At 46.6% G+C, this 21,954-nt stretch overlaps 1 protein-coding gene across 1 annotated transcript in view; it reads left to right on the top strand.

Annotated features, from left to right (window-relative positions):
- The first annotated feature begins 254 nt into the window (after positions 1-254).
- The window catches only part of LOC119402093 (venom metalloproteinase antarease-like TtrivMP_A), a 115,217-nt gene continuing 93,517 nt past the window's right edge, over positions 255-21,954 (top strand). Inside the window, exons 1-3 of the mRNA XM_037669196.1 lie at positions 255-367; positions 6,422-6,591; positions 9,378-9,470. Of these exons, the coding sequence (XP_037525124.1) occupies positions 298-367; positions 6,422-6,591; positions 9,378-9,470 (333 nt within the window). The 5' untranslated portion in view covers positions 255-297. The remainder of the gene's footprint in view (positions 368-6,421; positions 6,592-9,377; positions 9,471-21,954) is intronic.

The following is a 21,954-nucleotide window of genomic DNA, read 5'->3' on the forward strand; positions in this document are numbered from 1 at the left end:
AAGTAAATGTGACCATACACGACGTTAAGATGAAGAGAACAGCGATAAGTGAATACTTTGCCTGAAGGTCGATCCAGTGACATCCAACTAGGGGTTTACATCAAACCTTTGGCACAATCTATTATGCAAGAAGAGACAGTGGCGTAATGCCTTCTGCGAAAAGTTAGCGCGGCAATCTCAATGCGCCTACAAATACCCAAATCTCATGCTTTCATATGGAGAAATCGTAGCACTTTGAAGGCAGGGCTACAGCACTATTTCTTCTCCTGCTGCTATAGCGGGATCAAACGTTTAGAAATGCAGCTTCTTACGTCATTCAGCATACTACGCATTTTATCCATGCTCCCACGTTTTCATAACGCTGACTGTGAGTATTAATGCCATTTTTTGTTACAAAGATAAGCCGACGTATAAAATATGATCAAGGAGTACACAAACAAGGCTCTGAAGTGTTATAGATCAAATTATACGAATGCATATCTTGTTTACTAAATACAGGGTGTTCCAGCTAAAAAGCGCCCACCAATAAAAAATTAAACATGGGTGCTACCCGTGTCCAATAAGCGCACTATTGTTATGAGTCGTATAGAGCACGTCAGCATAATTTTTCCAATCCGCCCAGCTCGGCCATTCACAAAGATTGCTTCATGAACGCTTTAAGTAACTCTAGATAAAAATATTCAATATATAATTTGTGGCGCTTGTTGAGAAACACCGAATTTTTATTATATGGTAAAATAACTCCCCGGCTTAATTTTTCCGACCTTTCTTTTGAGCGTACGCATTTCCATAAAAATACCACGTAACTGCCGCCTAACCCGCGGCGCCTTTTGTGCCCTCAAATGTAAGTTGAACGAATTATGAAGGGTTGCTTTGCGCACGGACGTCGAATGAACACGCTATCGATGCCTTTTAAGCGACGAACGGAGGAGAACTCATCAAGAACAAAAAAATCTTCGAAGAAAAACTGGGAGTCATGAAGCAAATTACACATCAGTTATCGTAGGCAGCATTTGATGCAGCGTAGGCATTTTTTTCTTTTATTTTTGCACCAATGAAGAAACTTATTGGAAGGGGCGAATGTGACAGTGTGGTGAAGGGCCGAGATAAAATATTCACTCACGCGTGGCGGCGGCTGTTCCGTAGATTCTTTTTTTTGTTGTTTAAACGGTACGGCCCCTGCAATCATTTAGTGTCTGTCACAGTCGCCGATGCCCTGCTCAATCGACCTTCGCGCGCGGAGCAGCCTTTGGTAATTCGTTAAACTTACATTTTAGGCCACTAAATGCGCCGAGCGTTAGGCGGCAGTCACGTCATATTTTAGATGCGAAGTATCTTAAGGCCGAGCTCAATCCGGTGGTGTGCGGCGTGACCAGCCTTACTGCGCATGCGCATACCCTCTCCACACACCTCCTCTCCACTCACCCTCTCCACTTTCCCTCTCATCTTCCCCTCTCCACTTTCCCTCTCCCCTTCCCCTTTCCACTCTTCCTCTGACACGCAGGCTAGACATGCCGAAATTCTCTCCTGCGCAACGCCGCGATGAGCTCGAGGGCATGCGCGTCCCCTCCCCTTCCCTCTCCTCTCCTACGCTGCCCCCCTCTCGCCCGCCTGTCGACCGCGTTCCCCGCTCGCCCTGTGAGAATTAACGGCCAGGCTAGATCGAAGATACGACGCGCGTAGCGTCCCTCTTCGCGTTCCACGACGCGAGGTCGGTAGCATGCCCAACGAACGCCAACGGAACGCGATCGTGCAAGTGCTCCGGCTTCGCATCGCCTCATGGTCCCCTTTAGCGGGAGATGGTGTAATTTTTTTTTATATTCGCGCGATTTGAAGAAAGGCTGAGAAAAATTAAGCAGGCGAGTTATCTTAGCATAGAATAAAAAAATTGATGTTTCTGAAGAAGCGCTACAACTTTTGTGCTGAAGATTTTTCTCTAGAGTTACTATCTAAAAAGTTTATTATGTAGTCTTTGTTAATTGCCGAGCTTGGCGGATTGGAAAGAAAAAAACACTCTGACGGGCTCTATGTGACTAGGAATGTTACTGCGCTAACTGGAGACGCGTAGCGCTATGTTTAATTCTTTAGTAGTTGGTGCTTCTTTGCTGAAACAAAGTGTATAGACGGGATATTTTATATGCAGAGAGTGGCTGCGTTTTTGCGGCAGAGATTGAGACCAACGCTCTATTTCTTGTTTTCTATGGTGGCGGTATCTAATTGGCGCGAAGTAACAAATAAGAGATCATATATAGTATGCACTCATGTATCGATATAATAGCACCTAGATAATTCCTGTATTATCTTAGTGTTATGTATTTGTTTTTATGCTTCATACTGCATGGCTTTGTGTATTGATTTTGTCAATTGACGGTTTACTGAGAAATGGCACAGGTGTTTCCTTATGTACAGTCGTTCGCCGCTGTCTGTGGTTTTGCTTCTTAGTTTTGTTGCCTGGGTGATTGGGACATTAAAGCTGCGGCATGCAGATTTCAATAGAGGAGACATTTAGGTTGCGGGTAATCCCTGCGCAGCGTAACACAGCTCTTAGCGGGTATGTGCCAGAGAAATTGGGCAAGCCCCCACTGTTCATCTCCGGTCCAGTTAAAATGAAGAAGCTGTCCATAGCAAGCAGCATTATTATATGAACAGAAGAGAATTCCCAGTGCCACACGCTAAGCTCAGTAGAGCTCAAGCGGTGACTCTGAGATTGTTACAGACAGGCACTTACCCGAATCCAAACTTTATTCGCAAGATATATCCAGAAAGGGAGTTACAAATCAATTGCGAGAAGTGCAATGGCATCATTACTCTGGATCACATGCTTTGGCCGTGTCCTGTGGCTTTCACAGACTGTGACAAGGAAAAAGACTGGTGGCAGAGTCCTTCACAGTGGAGCTCTCTCAGATCAAGCACAGGCCGTCCAGAAGGCACCACCATATGGCGGTAAGGTTAAACCTTACTGTCCCAACGTGGGAGCCGCCTGCGTCAACTTAGGGCTGATCTTCAGGACCCGAATAAAGTTCATCATACCATAGCAAGCGAAGCGCGTATGTGCCAACAAGCACCTAGCAAGTATGTGCTACAGAATTTGGCCAAACCCCACTACTCACCTTGGGTACAGAAAAAAATTAAGACGCGGTTTATAACTACCCCAGCGGGTATGCGACCCAGAAACTGCGAAACGCCACTACTAACTCCCGGTCCACTAAACGTTGTGGGCAAAGTGAAGCAGTGAAATAGAATACCACGCCCCGAGTTCCGCTGTTGATTCGCAACGTAGACTCGGTGAAGCTGCTTCAACTTTTTATCCCATACGCCAAACCACGATTACCATACAGTTGCCTGTGATCGAGTAAATTCAAAATAACACTGAAAATGGTGTATCTAAGTCAACATAAAATCCAAAATGGCCGATATTGATTGTAGGCTCCCCCGTGAGTCGTGACATTGTCTCTCGTAGTAGCATATATATATTTGGTTCGAAAACCGGCAGGCATGTGTTTTGTAGCGTTAGCTACACTGGCCTAGCCGAGCCAGTTTCACGTGGATCCTCAAGAGCCACGCTGCGCATGCGCGAGGATCAGTGATGTCACGCATTGCAGCCGGCAACTCCCGCGCACTCCGCCGCCGCCGCCGGTGTGCGCTTTCCAGAGGAGTGACGTCGTAGCCTTGGGAGACGTATTGGCGCTGGTGCGCGCGCAGCTATTCGCCTTCGCTGTGCAGTCGCCGTCTGACACTTCGCTGGAGCCGCTTGATAGCGCCTCTGACTGGCGTTTGTCAGTGTGGTATAGCCATGGAGACGAAGAGCGCAAATGCTGATCAACGGCGCAGAAGAGCGGAGAAGCTTAACTCATTGGATTCCGAAGTATTTGCCTGGCAAAATAAATATACATGTGCCACAAAATATGTATACCATGTGTGTGTCATTGGAGCAACAGTAGGCATAATAATCAAGGTAATCCTAGACAATCAGGAGAGCTAAGAATAATTAGCTGAACCTTTGCTAACGCTGTGTTATCCTGGCATAGGCGAGCTAGGCCAGTGCAACATTTTTTACCAATAACCCAAAATATTCGATAAGATTTTTGTATGAAAAGTCTTGCTGAAGTTTCGTGCGCCACCTCTCTCAATCATGCAGTGTTATTGGTAAAAGTATGTGAAACAAAAAAGTGAAATAAGCTCCAATGTGATCGCACCTTCTTCACAATTATAAAATACTATAAACTTGTGATGTTATGTTGCTTGTTTTTGTACCGGGATTTGTGATTTTGGGATTATGAACGAATGGTAACACCTTTAGTAACACCATTTCCCGAACAGAATTATACCTTATGTTATGTTGTCCCGAAGATATTACGAGCAATGTAGACTTGCGCTTCCGATCTGCTTCGGACTCATGATTTAAAACAATCATAGACTGCATTATAACTGCGTAGTCGCAGTATCCTTCGTAATCTTACCATTTTTTCGCAATGGCCAGTGATGCCCTGCATGATGCTATAGCTTACATGTGAGCTGTCCGTGTCTCAGCTGTGAGTGACTGGCCAATGTCGCGCACCACGCAGACCCCTTGGAAACAAGTGCCCGACGCGCAATTATGCAGTTAACTTTCAGAACACGGCACAGATCATCACAGGTTAAAGTAATAAAAAGTGAACAGCACTACCTGCATGAACTCAGCCACATAAATATACCTTGCAGCGCTTTTTAGGAATTGGCTAGAGGTTGTAGCGAAGATTATGCTGCAACTCGTACATTACCATATGAAACTACGTCAGCAAGAAAAATATTTTCAACGTACGTATGAAGCAATGGAAGTAGGATGGATGATTCTTTGACGCAATGGTAGCATGTATTTTGCACAAAAGTAACGGACGGTAGCAATCATAGCAGCGACATAATTCACGGTGCTAGAAAAACTTCCACTAAATTCTTCTGGAGCACAACGCTTCAATGAAATTGGAGTTCGGGTGTACTTCATGACGACTGCCGTTGGTCCGGGGAATATATTTGATGTATTGTGCAGAAATGCTTTCTCGGCATGCACCCTCAAGGCAACGCTCAGTCTAGATTTGTTTTTATGTCTTTTGTGCTTTTGCATTACATCTGTCTGAAGACTTTGCGGTTAGACTAGCACGATGCGGCCCGCCGTTTAGCTAACGTGTCATTCCAAAAGAATTCGGCATTGCGTCGGCACTTGAATGCGTGTCGTGATTACGCGACTGTCACTGTTTATGGTACTCAACAATATCGACATTACAAGGATGCAATACAGTATATCATGTGCTGGACACCGATGCTGGCGCGCTCGGTCGTCGCTCGGCTCCGAGTAGATCCTGCTGCATTTCGCGCCGGACGCGCCGGACTCCCATGTACAGGAACCTGCTTCGCGGGCTGTTTCGTCGCTTCCCTACAGACGGCGCGGCGCGTCCTTCGCTTTACGGCGCATGCCCTTCTCGAGATGCTATTGATGCGACCGCACCGGTGCGTTGGAACCGGCTCGACTGTAGCGGAGACCGATTTGCGCCTGGCGTAGCGTCGCCGGCTCGGCGGGACGAAACGCAACGCCCTCGCGCGCGCGCGCTCGCGTCGGAAGTCGGAGTATAACAGATCCCTTTGCCGGTGCCGCAATGAAAGCGCGTCAGTCGTCTGAACGAGCTTTTCCAAAGCACAAGAACAACACAACACGCAACAACACGGAAAGGCGGGCTAGCTGGTCCTGAATCATTCTTGTGTTAGGCCGAGTTTAGGTTTATATTTTCTTTCCAAGCAATAACGCTTTCAGTTGTGAGTAAGCGCTCGTGTTGTGCACTTTCTTGTCCTTGTCATTTTTGCGCTTCTCTTATACAAGAATCAACGTGCAACAATGACAAAAAAAGGGAAATGTTCATAGCGTAATGAACACAGTGCCGACCTGTCCGTGCTCTACTCGGTACGGTTCCACTCAAGTCTGCGTCAATGCATATCTTTTTCTTGTTTTTTTATTGCCACTTTTGCAAATTTTGCTTTGTCTTATACTCGGCTTGTAAATTTCTTACTTTTAACGCCAGAGAGGTGTCACGCAGATGAAGCATTCCCGTGTTCTTTTCTGGCACTTCGCGCTAATAGTGTGGCTTCTAATGCGTAGGCATTAAGCACTGAAAACAATAACTTACACCAGGATGTCTGGCAAAAACACCATCCTAATGTAAAAGCGACGTATTGTCGTGCTTGGACTTCAGATTTATCCAGTATTGAACTTCCACGCATCTACGACGTCCTTTTACAGAGCAATAAGTCTGACACTTATTAATAAGTAAGTGTAAGGTAGTCGGAAAACTTCGAATTATATAGCTATGTTACAACATTTAGGTTCATGGGCCCATTGCCTTTTCGTGTTATCTCAGTGGCTATATATATGCTGATTTCATATATTTTCCAGCAGCAGAATACCGGGCTGTTGTGTATCCCGAGATTTTCGATGGCCGAGATGAACGCACAAGAGTTCTTAAGATCAACGACGAGATCACTCTGAACCTGGAGCCAAGTTCAATCCTTCACGAGAACTTTTTCCTGCGTACATATCGTCAGGGAGTAGCAGTGCACAAATACGTAAGCACCAACATAATTTTATTCTACAGACGGGAGACGTGTGCAAGCAGAAAATAGTAAGGACTTCAGTGTTCAAACGTTACTCCATTGTTGAGCACGATGATGAACAGAATGTGAAAGAAGACGCCACACAAATGCTGCTACTAAGCACACGAAAAGGCTTCACGTACTTGAACCAGATAACAATGCAATGGTACTTGCACTATGAGGCATTACCCGTACACATTGAGAATACCTGGTTCCGTGCACTGAACTTGAATATTTGCTTACGTTTTACACGAGAACTAAAAAGTCCTATGTTTCTACTCTCTGTACTACGCCATGCAACTGCTCTTTGGCGCTCCCGATCAACTGCGGCGTATTTTTGCGTCATCAATGACCTCGAGCCTCGAGCATATGTTGCCTGAAATCAATGAGCACACTGTGAGTGTCATACACATATGTGCAAAGATAAGTACGCAAAATAAAGCAAGCTTTAGTACTGTGTGTATTTTACATCCTTGCTGTCGTCCTCGGCTTTAAGCTCAACGTTACGTGCATATTCTGTTGAAAGTATCCAGAATCAGGCAGAACAATGAAAATTTGTTCAAAGTGAATATGCCTTGCGAACTAGCTCATACACTTCGCCGATGAAAATATGGGCCGTAGAGCAATGAAAAGATGGTTAGGAAATCTTAGTGATTTGTTAAGTACTGTATGCAAGTCTGCCACACCTGAAGGTTTAATCATTTCAACATTGTTATCTGACGTACGTGATACTTGCACACACACACACATGACATGACAACAAACATGACAGTGGTTACGCATGACACGACATTGTCATGCGACAGTGGTTACGGACACCGGCGGCGGCGTTGGAGAGCTACGGTGCCAAAATCGGCTGTTCTGATCTCATAACAGCTTTCTCTGTAAAACTAGCTAAGGGTATGTTTCAAGCAGCTGGTAGCATATCATAGCCATGCTTAGCATAGCATAGCAAAGAGGTAGGGCAGGGAAGTGAGGGTGAGGAGGAGTTAGGTAGGGGTTAGTATAAAGAGAATATTGAGTGGAGAGGGAAAAGCATGGCATAGCCTTGTACAGTATAGTTATGTGGAAAGCATCTTCTAGCATAGCATAGCTATGGATAGCATAGTATAACAACGGAGTGGGAAATGAAGTAAGCTTGAGGAGGAGTGATGCGACTGTTAGGAGAACGGAAAAAGAGGGGAGAGATCAAAGCATGACAGAGCCTTGTATAGGATACTTTGGCGAGCATATAGGAAAGCGAAGTTAGGGTAAGGAGCACCGTTGCTAGGGTGAAGAGGAGCGAGATGTGTAAGGAAAGGGAGGAAGTGAGAAAGTATACCATGGCAACATGTAAGCTATTGCGTAGGAAGGGGCGGGAAAGGTAAGGAAGGGCAATTCAGAAAGATGTAAAGAAATAAACAGGAAAGATGACGGAGAGGAAGAAGATGTAAAAGTAGATAAAGGAAGGAAGGAGCATGCAAGCACAAAGAGAGACGCAGATGATGAAACAACTCAATCAGCGTTCGCTAGGTGGTTGGGCTTGCTCGGCAGCTCCGCTGTTTACTAAGATTCCACAGGCGTGGAACTGGCTTTAATTTTGCATGACGTAGTCGAACGGCCTATGCTCATTACGATATCGCTCCACAAACATGGCTGAATATGCGTATATTTAACGTCTTCATGCAAGCTGCCGTAATTGTTGCAAGCTACCGCACGATAAGCAACGGAAGCAGAGCCAAACGGAGAACAACGCACGGAGAACCTGATCCGCTGCTTTAATTCTCCGAGCTCAGTTCATCTAAGCCATCCCCACTTCAACGCTCTTATTGAGTCATATCAGAAGGGCAGAAAATCAATCATGCCAGAGCAGGCAAGAATGTTCGTTTTCTAATAAAGAAAAGGCAATTTTCGGTCAACCGGAGGGTCGTTTGATTTTGCGTTGGTGTTGCTGTTGTGGACCCGTTCTTGCGTTGTGTAGACGCGACTTTGACGTCAGGCGAAATGGAACAATAGATGACGGAAAAGTAGTGCGTTAGTCCGCCGCATCAACATTTAAAAAAAGCATATCCAACAAAGACATTCTGGCAGTATTTAAAAAAATCACTTTACACTGAAACTTTACGTTATATTTTCGTGACGTCAGCTTCGGTAGCACGAGATCTTAACGCCGGACGCCCAACAGAGTTTGAGCTTCATGGGGCATTGCTTTCGCCTGGATAACCACCCGTGTTACTGAATATCAACATACTCATCGAAAACACGATGACTGATGGGAAACGTACAGTACGCTAGGTGGGAGATGGAAATGCAACCTTGAGCAACACCTCGCCGATAGAGCTCTATTTTGTCACGGTGTAGGGGGCTTCCTAGGTGGTGATACTATTGTCATCAGTATGTATATTCATTGAAAACAACGCGCCGCCGCGCTACAGCCGCGAGAATGAGCGTGACTATCGTACATGCAAACAAAATACACTGCAGGTGCGTAAACTAGGTTAGTCTTTTCATGCATTTCGACATAAATAAATTTCTATTACAATCACTGTGGTGCTACTTGTGATAGATTAGATATAAACTTAATAACATTTTCAAATGTATACTTGCCGCAGCTGAACCCATATCTGACGAAGGCGATTCTTAAGGCTCCGAGGAGGGTTTTTATGTATTTGGCATATAAACATGCATGGTTTCTTTTATGCAAAATGTAAATCGAGAGATACTATCTGCATCTTAAGATGTTCGCTCGTCTTGAACTGAATTTTGCTTCTATCTTTCAGTTCAACGTTGACGAACTACAAAAGGATATGTATCACGATGCGGGACGCCTAGCGGTGGTGACAATTTCGGAAGAAGGAGGGAGACTGCAAGTGGTGCGTGTAAAGGCGGAAGCTACGTCTCTAATAGTTCATGAAGAAGTTTCAAAGAATCACCAACAAGCCCAAACTGCTATCTTAGTGTTCCCAAAAAGATTGAAGTTGCATGTCTTTTGTCACACAGGTGTTAAAGTAACCACGTGATGCGCATCACATTATAGCTCATATAGTGACACAAAGACAGCATCAACCTATTACACCAGAGATAACGCATTAGAAACTTCTAGAATAATTTTAGTTTGTGCTAAATGAATTTTCATATTAAAATCATATCTGCGCCGTCTTTGTAGTTAAACATGACAGTTCGGCATTTCAAATACGATATACCTCAGTAGGCGAAGACGTATTACAGAACAACATGCAAATGTAAGTGGTGAAAAAGCGCTGAAGAAGAAGTGAGCTGGGGCCATTGTTTCGACGGCGGCGATGTACGCTCGAGCCTGGGAAAATGCCCTTCTTTAAACTTTTGTTGCAGCACCATTCATACAATGTTGACTTATCACTACACGTCTCTATGTTGCCCTGAAGTTCTATTTTGTTGGATGGAGTTACAAGGCTACCACTGAATGCTTTGTTTTATATTTTCATCTGATTGATATCTGTATGCGTCATGTAGTTTCTTGGACATAAAGTGATCGAGTGCTAAAGCCTTCCTTTTATTGAGGAATGTAGAAATTGTTTCTGCTGTTAGATACGAACTGCGCACCATTGCAGCATCCAGCTTTTCAGCGGATAAGTGCGGCATTCCCACAGAGGCAGGGGAGTGTGAGTCATCCCCAGAGCGACGCCTTCGCGCCAGAGCCGAGGTGGTTCGTATTCCACGTTCATCGATCCTAGGACGATGGCCTCACCGGGATGCAACATGATGAAAAGGACGCATTGCATCTCTAGGCGCGCGCTCTTACACGCAAGAGTGCAGTCCACCGGCAACAAGGCTCTGGGTCTCCCATTGGCCGAAAGTGACGCCACCTGTTTGGGACTGCCAATTGAACGAACCTGACATCATCTCGCCCCAGTTCTTGATTGGCTGGAAGTGACGTGTGGGAAAGCTTTATAAGAAGCACAACCATCGAAAGCCGGGTCGTGTTCTCCTGGCCGTGGTCCGCAGCGTACGAGATGCTGCCGGCCGAAACCATGTTTATCTGCAGTCTTCTCATCCTATTTTATTAATGCTCATATTGTAAATAAATCTACGTTCTTCATCGCACTTCCGCGTCAATCAAGGCCAACTCCCGCACCTCAGCGGCGGGATGCAATAACTGGTGGCAGCGGTGGGATGCAATAACTGGTGGCAGCGGTAAGGATGGACCCTCGATCCAAGAAGTTCTCAGCGACAGGGAACGGACTCCGGAAGGACTGAGCGTCTGGGTACGGCGAGTGAGGAAGCCTTCAACCCGCAGAGTCCTGAGCAACTGGGAAGAAAGACAGAGTGGAGTCTTCGACCCAGAAAGTCCTGAGCAACTGGGAGCAGCGGACGGATGAACCAAATGGCATGGTGTTGCATCCGTGGGTGAGCGTGTGGCTTTTTTCCTTTTGATTCGCCAGACTTCAAAACTTGTGTGTTAATTTTAATTGTTCTGGGAATCGGGTGATTTGTCGCAACTGAGTGTTTGCACAAATTTAAGGAAACAGTTCGAACCACCGGTCAGAGCAGCTGAAATGGATCTGAGAAGGTTGACGAGGTCAGACCTGCTGTTGTTGTGCGATGAGTTGGGAGTGGATGTGGACAAGAATATGAAAAAACCAGCTATCCAAAAGGCAATTAAGGAAAGTGAAAATGACGATGAGAGTATTCGGATTGCTTGGGAAGTGTTGCAGGACGCGCAAAAGCGAGAGCTAGAGCGGGAAGAACGCTTGAGAGAACATGAGCGACAACAGCAAAAACACGAAAAAGAAATGGCTGAGATACAGGTTGAAATCCTGAAGTCGCGTGCAGCGGCGGGTATCGAAGGGGACAACCTTGTGAGACCAAGCGATGTCGAGCCATGTCGGATGGACCAGTGGAATAAACCCTACAAGATGGGAGAGGACATTGCGTTGTTCTTGGTCCATTTCGAGAGAACTTGCGAGAGGTGTAAATTTTCTCCGAGCACTTGGTCGCAGCGCTTAGTGACGTTGTTACCCTGTGAGGCGGCGAATGTAGTCGCAAGATTGAGTGTGAGTGATGCGGAGGACTACGGGAAAGTAAAAGCAACGCTTTTGAAGAGGTACCGAATTTCCTCAGAAGCATTTAGGCAGCGTTTCAGAGACGCTAGCAAAAAGAGTAATGAGGACTACTCTGAGTTCGCGTACGGTTTGAAAACAAACCTCTTGGAGTGGCTGAAGGGCGCCGATGTCTACGAAAGTAGAGATAAGGTTGTGGAGTGTATATGTCTCGAACAATTTTACCGCAGTATTCCACAGGCAGTGAGACTTTGGGTGCAAGATAGGGATGGCGTAGATACGGTAGAGAAAGCAGCGCTGCTAGCTGACGAGTATGTGATGCGGCGAAAGCTCACTACTGATGACACGCGTTTACATGGAAGGGATAATTCAAAAGGGTTTATCCATCCAAAAACGCAGACACCAGCAAAAGCTACCCGGAGGGCCGAAACTGCGGAACAGACAACAGAAGGGAACCACGATAACGGAGTTAGCAACCCTTCGGCAGAAAGAAAAAAAAAGGTTGACTCTCGAGAATTCGAGAAAAGACGGCCGTACCGATGTTATAAATGTCAGGGCCTAGGTCACTTTGCCGCGGATTGCAAGAAAGAAAAGCCAGTGGTGCTTTCCTATGTGAGCGGAAGCATAGACAGCTTGGAGCTTCTTCGTCCGTACCTGCAGGAGCTGCGTATTAACGGAAAGATCTGCCGGGTTTTAAGAGACAGTGGAGCAACCATGGACTTAGTTCACCCTTCTTTTGTAAGCGCGGAAGACTACACCGGAGGGGTAACTTGGATAAAGTCTGTCCTAGAGGAACACAGCGTTTGCTTACCAATAGCGAGAGTCACGGTATCCGGTCCTTTCGGAGACCTGGAGACAGAGGCAGGCGTCTCGAAGGCACTGCCAATGGACTACCCGTATCTCTTTTCAAACCATTCAGAGCGTTTATTAAGGAGCGCGGTCAGGAGTTAGGAGAAGGAAGAGTGCAAGCATTAACGCGCTCGCGAGCCCGCCAAATCGCGGCTCAGCTTGCGAATGAACCAAGCACGGATGAGGCCAAACAGGAGAAAGCACCTTCCAAACTCCAACCCGACACCAGGGCGGGAAAAACAAAGAGCGCGATAGGCGAGGGGACGCGAGAAACCATCGCCGCGGAACACCCTCCCCGCGAAGCTATGAGGTCAGCTCAAATAACGGAGACAGAGAACGCCTCGGTGCTTCCTCCTACCTCGGGTAGCTTTGACAGGCTTCTCCAAGTAAACCGAGAGTCGCTCATCGCCGAACAAGCGAAAGACCAGACTCTTACACGTTTACACTTCCACGCGAAAGAGGGCCTGGCTAGGCGCAATGTAAGCATCCACAGGAAGGGAGGACTGTTGTATAGGCGCTACCGAGATCGAAAAAGCCGGACTCTTGATCAGTTAATTGTTCCGGAGAGGTATCGGGCTGATCTCCTGGCTTTGTGTCATGGAAACGGCTGGTCAGGTCATCTAGGAGTCAACAAAACCAAAGAGAGGCTTTTGCTAGAGTATTACTGGCCAGGATGCTTTAAAGATGTAGAAAATTACGTGAGGTCCTGTGACGCGTGTCAGCGAGTGGGAAAGCCGGGAGATAAGCGCAAGGCGCCTTTAAAGTTGGTTCCCTTAATCACAGAGCCATTCCGTCGACTGGTAATCGATACAGTGGGACCGTTACCGCCGAGCCGATCGGGGAGCAGGTACCTTTTGACTATGCTCTGTCCCTCGACAAAGTTTCCGGAAGCGGTTCCGTTGAAAGAACTTAGTTCCACTGAGATAGTGGATGCTCTGTTGTCCACATTTGCGCGTATCGGGTTTCCTGTAGAGATTCAAGCTGACCAGGGTACTGTATTTACAAGTGCCTTAACAACAACGTTCCTAGAAAGGTGCGGGGTGCGACTCGTACATAGCTCAGTGTATCATCCCCAATCAAACAGTGTTGAAAAGATGCACTCGGTGCTTAAGAGAGTGTTACGTGCCTTGTGCCATGAGCACAAAGCAGACTGGGAGGATTGTTTACCTGCAACACTGTTCGCGTTGCGAACAGTTCCACACAGAGCAACAGGCTTCACTCCCTCCGAGCTGGTGTATGGACGGACGCTTCGTTCCCCATTCAGAATGATACGAGAGATGTGGGAAGGAACAGGTGAAAGCCAGACAGTCGTGAGTTACGTCTTAGAGTTGCTGGATCGCTTGAGTACATCACGCGAATTGGTGGAAAAAAATCTCAAAGAGGCACAGAAAAATGCGAAGACGTACTATGACAGGAGTGCGCGTAAACGAACGTTTAAGATAGGCGACATGGTCATGATCCTCAGGCCATCTCGTAAAAACAAACTCGAGGTGCAGTGGGACGGACCCGTTAAGGTTACCCAAAAGATTTCAGAGACTAACTACACCCTAGAATTTCCAGGGAAAAGAAACAAAGGAATAATTTACCACTGCAATCTAATGAAACCTTACTTTGGAAGGGAAGAGGTTGTCAACATGGTAGTAAATTCGTCAGAGGAAGTAGCGGTCGAACTTCCACTTTTGGGACCAAAGGCGGGCGCGAAGTGCTCCATTGAGGACGTGCTGAATGTCTCGGTAAATCGAATGGCTCTCGATGCTAATCAGGTGGGAGACCTTCGTAAACTCTTCGAAGAATTTCACCAGTGCTTCAGCAGCCGACCGGGGAAAACAACGCTTATCACTCACGAGATTGAGTTGACATCGGATGAGCCGGTCCAATCTAAACCGTATCGCGTCTCACCTCGTCAACGAGAAATAATGGAGGTAGAGATAAAACGAATGATCGAGCTGGGAATCATTGAGCCAGCAGAGAGTGATTACACTTCTCCGATGATACTCGTCGAAGCGAACGGGAAGGAGCCGCGTCCATGTGTGGACTATAGGAAACTGAATGCGATCACAAGGGACCAACTCTACCCTGTACCTAACATAGAAGAACGAGTCGAACGGGTGAGCGGAGCCCAGTATATTTCTACCCTCGACTTAGAGGTTACTGGCAGGTTCCAATGTCAGAAAGCGCAAGTCGCTACGCCGCGTTCACCTCTCCGCTTGGCACGTTTCGACCCCTCATGTTGAGTTTCGGGCTGAAGAACGCTCCGTTTAGCTTTTCCAAGCTGATGGATATGGTCTTGAAGGATCTACAAGATTACGCGATCCCCTACTTAGATGACATCGCAGTCTTCTCCGACAGCTGGGACGAACATTTAGGGCACCTAAGGGAAGTGTTGGCCCGTTTAAGAGACGCGGGTCTCACGGTAAAGGCCGAAAAATGCAACTTTGGATGTTCGCAGGTTACCTACTTAGGACATGTCGTGGGACAGGGAAAGAGGAAGCCCTCAGAACTAAAAATCGGACCTATCACTAGCTTTCCTCAACCGCGAACGAAGACAGAGGTCCGGGCTTTTTTGGGGCTCGTAGGATATTACCAGCGGTATATTCCAAACTACTCGCAGCTAGCAAGCCCCTTGACAGACGCTCTCCGAAAAGGAGAGCCCGAGAAAGTTTCGTGGAATGAGGCAAAAGACAGCGCATTTAAGGAACTGAAAAGAGTCCTAAGCTCTGGGCCAGTGCTTCGAACCCCCGATTATTCTAAGGAATTCATAGTGCAATGCGATGCTAGCGAACGTGGGTTGGGGGTAGTCCTAAGTCAGGTGGGGGATGACGCGGAGGAGCATCCGATATTGTATGCTAGCCGAAAACTAACATGCAGAGAGGAGGCGTACAGCGCCTCGGAAAAGGAATGCGCTTGCTTAGTCTGGGCGGCCCAGAAACTATCTTGTTATCTATACGGCGCCAAGTTCACCTTCGAAACTGACCACTGTCCTTTGACATGGCTCCGACACATGTCACCAAAGAACGGACGTTTGCTCAGATGGAGTCTAATTCTCCAAGAATATAACTTCACCGTCCGGTACAAAAAGGGCAAGTTAAACGGGAATGCGGATGGTTTGAGCCGGTTTCAGTAGATCTTCCTTCCCTGAATATATGTTTTTTTTTTTTTTTTTTTTTTTTTAAGAAGGGATGGAAGTCAACCACGTAGCTCCCAATCATGTGTGTGTATGATTTTAATGCTTTCATTTTTTGTTCACTTTCGTTAACTTTTCTTTGCAACGACAATGGCACGCGGACCTTGTCGGCATTTGAGGAAAAATGGAAAGCTGTTTTGAAGGGTTGTTCGAATTTTTGTGTCAAAATTGAGCATAACGACAGTGTTGATTTCGAAAATGTACAAGCCTGGCGAGTCAAAGGTCAAGGGCCTGCGCTTGCGCATGGAGCAGCGCTATGTTGTTTTGTTTGTTTGACACACTTTGTCCAGGACGTGGGCCAAGGAAGTCATCGAACAACGGTCGCCGCCAGTGGGCTACAGGCTTCACCTCCGTTCTTCATGGCCAGCGAATTGTGTTCACCGGCCATTCCGAACTTCCGGGGCGAGGAGGAGCTGTTAGATACGAACTGCGCACCATTGCAGCATCCAGCTTTTCAGCGGATAAGTGCGGCATTCCCACAGAGGCAGGGGAGTGTGAGTCATCCCCAGAGCGACGCCTTCGCGCCAGAGCCGAGGTGGTTCGTATTCCACGTTCATCGATCCTGGGACGATGGCCTCACCGGGATGCAACATGATGAAAAGGACGCATTGCATCTCTAGGCGCGCGCTCTTACACGCAAGAGTGCAGTCCACCGGCAACAAGGCTCTGGGTCTCCCATTGGCCGAAAGTGACGCCACCTGTTTGGGACTGCCAATTGGACGAACCTGACATCATCTCGCCCCAGTTCTTGATTGGCTGGAAGTGACGTGTGGGAAAGCTTTATAAGAAGCACAACCATCGAAAGCCGGGTCGTGTTCTCCTGGCCGTGGTCCGCAGCGTACGAGATGCTGCCGGCCGAAACCATGTTTATCTGCAGTCTTCTCATCCTATTTTATTAATGCTCATATTGTAAATAAGTCTACGTTCTTCATCGCACTTCCGCGTCAATCAAGGCCAACTCCCGCACCTCAGCGGCGGGATGCAATAACTTTCTGCGTAGTGGCTTTGCATTTTGCAATTCTCAGTCCTCAAGTGCAGAAGGAAAGAGGGCCAATACATTATATATTTCTAATAAGCATAGCAATTTTTCTGCAGCTGTCATACTGGCTGTGATTTTCGGCGCTAGATAAATATTCAGGCAACCGTGGTGAAAGAAAATAGTGCTTTGATTGCGGGGTACACAGTGGCTGATAGTTCATCTGAAAACCATAGAGCCGGGACCTATTGGTCATTATGACGTCGTGCTGCCCAGGTGTCCCAAAATAAACTCATGGTTAATATATATATATATATATATATATATATATATATATATATATATATATATATGTATATATATATATATATATATAGAAGCAAGCTCAAGCAGCTAAGGAAGAAGACGGGGGGCAATAAAGAAGTTGAAATGGCGGCACGAAGAGCATCGTCTGTTTATTACGTGCGGTCTTGTTACATAATTTGGCGCAGCCGGCGACAAGAGACATCATGTGGGGGACTTTCTTTGTGGACAGCCGCAGCGACTCTGCGGTATTCAAGAAATATCAAGTCGGAGATGACGCGGCCGTGGAGCTTCTCGAATATGTGACTACAGGTGAGCTTCTAATCTCATTTTAACCGAAGCCTCCCTGTCTTCAGAGGAACTTTTGAAGCTAGGTTTCGTGAAAGTCAACATTTCTCTAAGAAGCTTCAACGAGCTGGTGCTAACACCGCTAGAGAGGAATTTCACGACCTGTCCAGCGCCGTCTGATGAGTTAACGACCGTACGGAGAGCCATTGCATGTCAGTAGCAGAAAATTGTGCAGCAAAACGTTGTCATTGAGACTCTCGTCGCGGACTTGACGAAGCGGGCAAAGCTATCGTCGCGACTAATCCAGCCAGACATATTCGACGACACGTCCGACAATCCAGAAGTGTGGATAGCTTTCTATGAACAAGCTGCCAAGAGCAATGGATGGCTGTCTGATGAAGACTTGGTGATGAATATGCGACAGTTCCTTCACGGGATACCAGGAAAGTGGCACGAGGGGAGATTTTGCAAACAGGAGCCTGAACCTTGGTGTATATGGAAATAAGGTTTCCTGGCAAATTTCAACAGGAATCCCTTTGAGCGGTGTCATGAGGCAATATTCTGCCGCTTTGAGTCCGGAACGCCACTCGAGTATTTTCTTGAAAAACAGCGACTTCTTCACATAGCTGAACCTGGATTGTCGACCTCGTCACTTCTTGCTCTTATCATTCACGGCTTACCTATAGATTTGCAACGACAGGTTTTAATACACTGTCCGAAAACGCCCGAAGAGCTTCTCCAACTACTCAAGCTATTATCGCGTCCTTGGGCTGAAAGAGGCTTCAAAGTAAACAAAATATTTCAGAGACGGCAAGCGTTAGCCACTTGGGTGAAAAGTACCCGTCGCATTTTGGACGCGTCACCTCTGACTTCAGTGGAAGCACAACTCTCGTACAGAAGAATAGGGCCTCGAAAGATGAATGCAACGTTGGAGAGCCAAATAATTCTAAACTCATACATACAACGCATGAGACCGTCCAACTTGTGTCATCGAGTTTACTGCACATATAACTTGAAGTGAACGGTCGAGCTATGCGAGCACTTGTAGACAGTGGAGCTTCAGTTTCATTTATGAAAAGAAGCAAAGCAAAACCCGAGGACATATCAGAGGCAGAACTGTTATTGCACGGGGCTGTGCCGGCCGTGAAAAAGAACACTGCGAATGGGTAAGGATACGTCTGAAATACTAGTCACAATCTGTAGAAATACTGGCACTGGTGATAGAAGGCATCGAGTATGACTTTCTACTGTCTCGTCCAGAAATTAAAATGCTGAAGCTTCACATTCACTGGGATGACACTGTGCCAGTGAGCCAAGATGTGCAACCAGTGAGAAAGAGACAAAATTCGCATTGTGACAAAATCCGATGACATCCCTACAATATATCCAGATTATTCTGCAGAGAAGGCTATCCTCCAGGTACAACAAAGTTTGAAGTCCCATTCAAACTGCATGAACAATGGTTGTACGGAGGAAACCATACAACCTCACCAGGGAAAAGAAAGCATGGCTGAAGGAAGAGCTTGGGAAGATGCTGGATGCAGGCATTATCCGTCAGTCCGTATCACCATATGCATCGCCGTTAACTATAGCGCCCAAGGAGGATGGGAGCCTTCGACTTTGAACGGATTACAGAGCCATTAACAGGCAGACGCATCTTATTCCCTTTCCTATGCCCAGAATAGATGGAATTATAGACGAGACAGGCGGATGTTCCTGGTTTTCCAGGATAGACCTCTGTAAAGGCTTCTGGCAAGTACCTCTTCAAGAGGATACAAAGCAATACACCGCTTTTATAACGCCATTCGACATTTATGAGTACAACCGGCTGCCTTTCGGATGGAAGAACTCGCCTAGCTGGTTCCAGAAAATGATGAATACGGTTCCACACCCTTTCATTGGAAGCTTTTGCAATGTTTACGTGGATGATATCATCGTTTATTCTAAAAGGAAAGTTCTCCATCAACAGCATGTTGTACAGGTCCTCACAACTTGTCAGAAGCCGACCTCAAAGTCAACTTTAAGACGAGCGAATTTTTTAAAACCAAGGTTACTTTTTGGGTAGTGCTGGACGGCGCTACGAAAAACACCAAGGAGGAATCAGTGGCGCGCATCGCAAAACTGGCGAAACCTTTGATGTCCACTCATTGCGTGTGTTTTGGGGGCTGGCCGGTCCTTTTAGGGCATTTATCCAAGATTATGCTCTTAGAACGAGGTGTGTGAGAAGACTGATGCAAAAAGATGTAGCATTCTGTTGGACAGATGACTGCGAAACGGCCTACAAAGAGCTGGTACGAGTTACATCGTCTGATCCAGTCCTCAGACTACCAGACTTTGATCTTCCGTTCGAGCTGAACACGGATGCATCACGTTACGGAACGGGAGCAATACTTTACCAGCGAGATGAACGCCAGCCATGTAATCGCCAACTCCGCGTGATTGGTTACCACAGCTACACTTTTAACAAAGCGGAAGCGAACTATACAAAAACGAAGAAAGAAGCACTGACCGTTCTAAAGGCTGTTCGGTACTTCCGCTCTTACCTGGAAAGTCGAAAATTCAAGTTAAACACTGACGACGATTGTGTATAACAAAGAAAAACGAGCCCTTAAAATTTCCACTTCTTTCCTTCATTCATAGCGAGGGTCTCGTTCTGGCAGACTTGATACTTTCAGGTTGTATGCGAGGGATTATTGGTCAGCTGCCAGCTCGTAATAAGTTCACGTGCTACGTGACGCCAACAGGCCGAAAAAGAGTGTTCCACACTCGCCGTCATGACTACTGGCGGCGCTGACTGACGCTCCCACGTTTAAATACATATATATATATATATACCCCATGAAGTGGACGGGGGGATAGCCGCCGCGGTAGCTCATTTGGTGGAGCATCGGACGCGTTATTCGAAGATTGCAGGTTCGGTCCCTGCCCGCGGCAAGCTATCTTTTCGTCCACTTTTCTTTCTTGACATTTACATTACATTCACAACTAATAACGTCCCCTATACTTTCCTTGGCATTATTGTCTGTTAGTGCTCATAATATTGTGTAAAACAAAGAAAAATGAGCCCTTAAAATTTCCACTTCTTTCCTTCACACTGACCACGAGGCACTTAGCCACCTTTTGAAAATGGCAGAGCTGAAAGGAAAAGTCGCACGATGGGTAAGCGAGCTACAACGGTTCGACTTTGAGGTGAACCATCGCCCGGGAGCTTCAATGAAAGACGCCGATGCAATGTCCAGGCTGGGGGTCATTAGGCTTGTTGATGTGCAATGGCAAACAATAAGTGCAGCCAAACTTTGGGAAGGGACGTAAACTTTACAACTCACACAAACCGGAAGAATCGCAGTGCCTCCTACACTAATTCCCAAAATTCTGGATCTTTATCACACAAGTTTCATTCAGGTGGTCACGATGGTTTCTAGCGGACCTACATGAAGCTGAGCAAACGGTTCACATGGCCCGGCATGAAAGAAGACACAAAAAGATATGTGCAATCATGTCATGAATACCAGATCAACAAAGCAATGTTTAAACAGCCGACTCAACAGATGGTATTAACAAGGCACTCTACTACACCATTTGAGGTGATTCACATGGACTTCGCGGAGCTTCGAAAAAATCTGAGTGTGAAAAAAACTCGAGCCTTCCTGTTGTGCGTCGATGAGTGCACAAAGATGGTGGCAGCAAAAGCTGGAAAGCAGGACACCAACAGTGTGATCTCCTTTCTAAACCGCAAGATGTTTGAGAACGTGAAGGTATTGGTAACAGACAATGGACCAGCCTTCCGGAGTCCCCAACTCAATGAATGTTCAAAGCGGCGAGGAGTTACGCTCAGGTTTACTGCGCCGTATCATCCAGCAGCTAATGGGCTAGCGGAGCGAGGTATTTGAGATATCAAACAGTATCTAAGTATGTATCCGGACTTCCCAGGTGGATGGAAATGCTGCGTTAAAGCTGCAGTAGCGCATCATAACCGGTCCTATACTATAACAGCTCTGGGATGCACACCGCTGTTTGCTGCCACGGGAAAACCAACATATTTGCCAGATGACACGACCTTAGGAGTTGAAGCGATGATCCGCCTGACAAAAGAGAGAAGAACTGAAGAGAGCGAAGTGAAGTGCCGGGAGAGGATGAAAAGGAACTTCGACAAAAAACAGAATGCAGTGGACCCATGAATAGAGGTGGGAGACTTCGTGCTGGTGAGAAAAGGATTGCCGAACTCGGGTGCGAATCACACTGGGTCATTTTCTGTTGTCAAGACAGCAAACCAGCAGGGACATTTAAGAACGATCAGATATATAGGTCCCAATGGAACCGTCGAATCGGCGTCTATAGCGAATGTTTTCAAATATCATCTTAGTATGGATCAAAACAAGGGTGGGGCGAGTGTAGCAAGCTCAAGCAGTTGAGGAAGAAGAAGACAGAATTCAGGCCAGGGGGACAGGGGACAATAAAGAAGTTAGAAATGGCGACATGAAGAGCGTCGCCTGTTTATTATGTGCGGTCATGTTACACACACACACACACACACACACACACACACACACACACACACACACACACACACACACACACACACACACACACATATATATATAGTGGGCACGAGTTATGTGCTTCTTTCTCATCTGTGCAATATTATAATCATCATCATCCGTTTGTCTCTCTGTCCTCATCATTATCGGGTGTGCGCCCTCTGCCCTTTCTGTTCCGCG

The sequence above is a fragment of the Rhipicephalus sanguineus genome, chromosome 8 (assembly GCF_013339695.2).
Source record: "Rhipicephalus sanguineus isolate Rsan-2018 chromosome 8, BIME_Rsan_1.4, whole genome shotgun sequence".
NCBI lineage: Eukaryota > Metazoa > Arthropoda > Arachnida > Ixodida > Ixodidae > Rhipicephalus > Rhipicephalus sanguineus.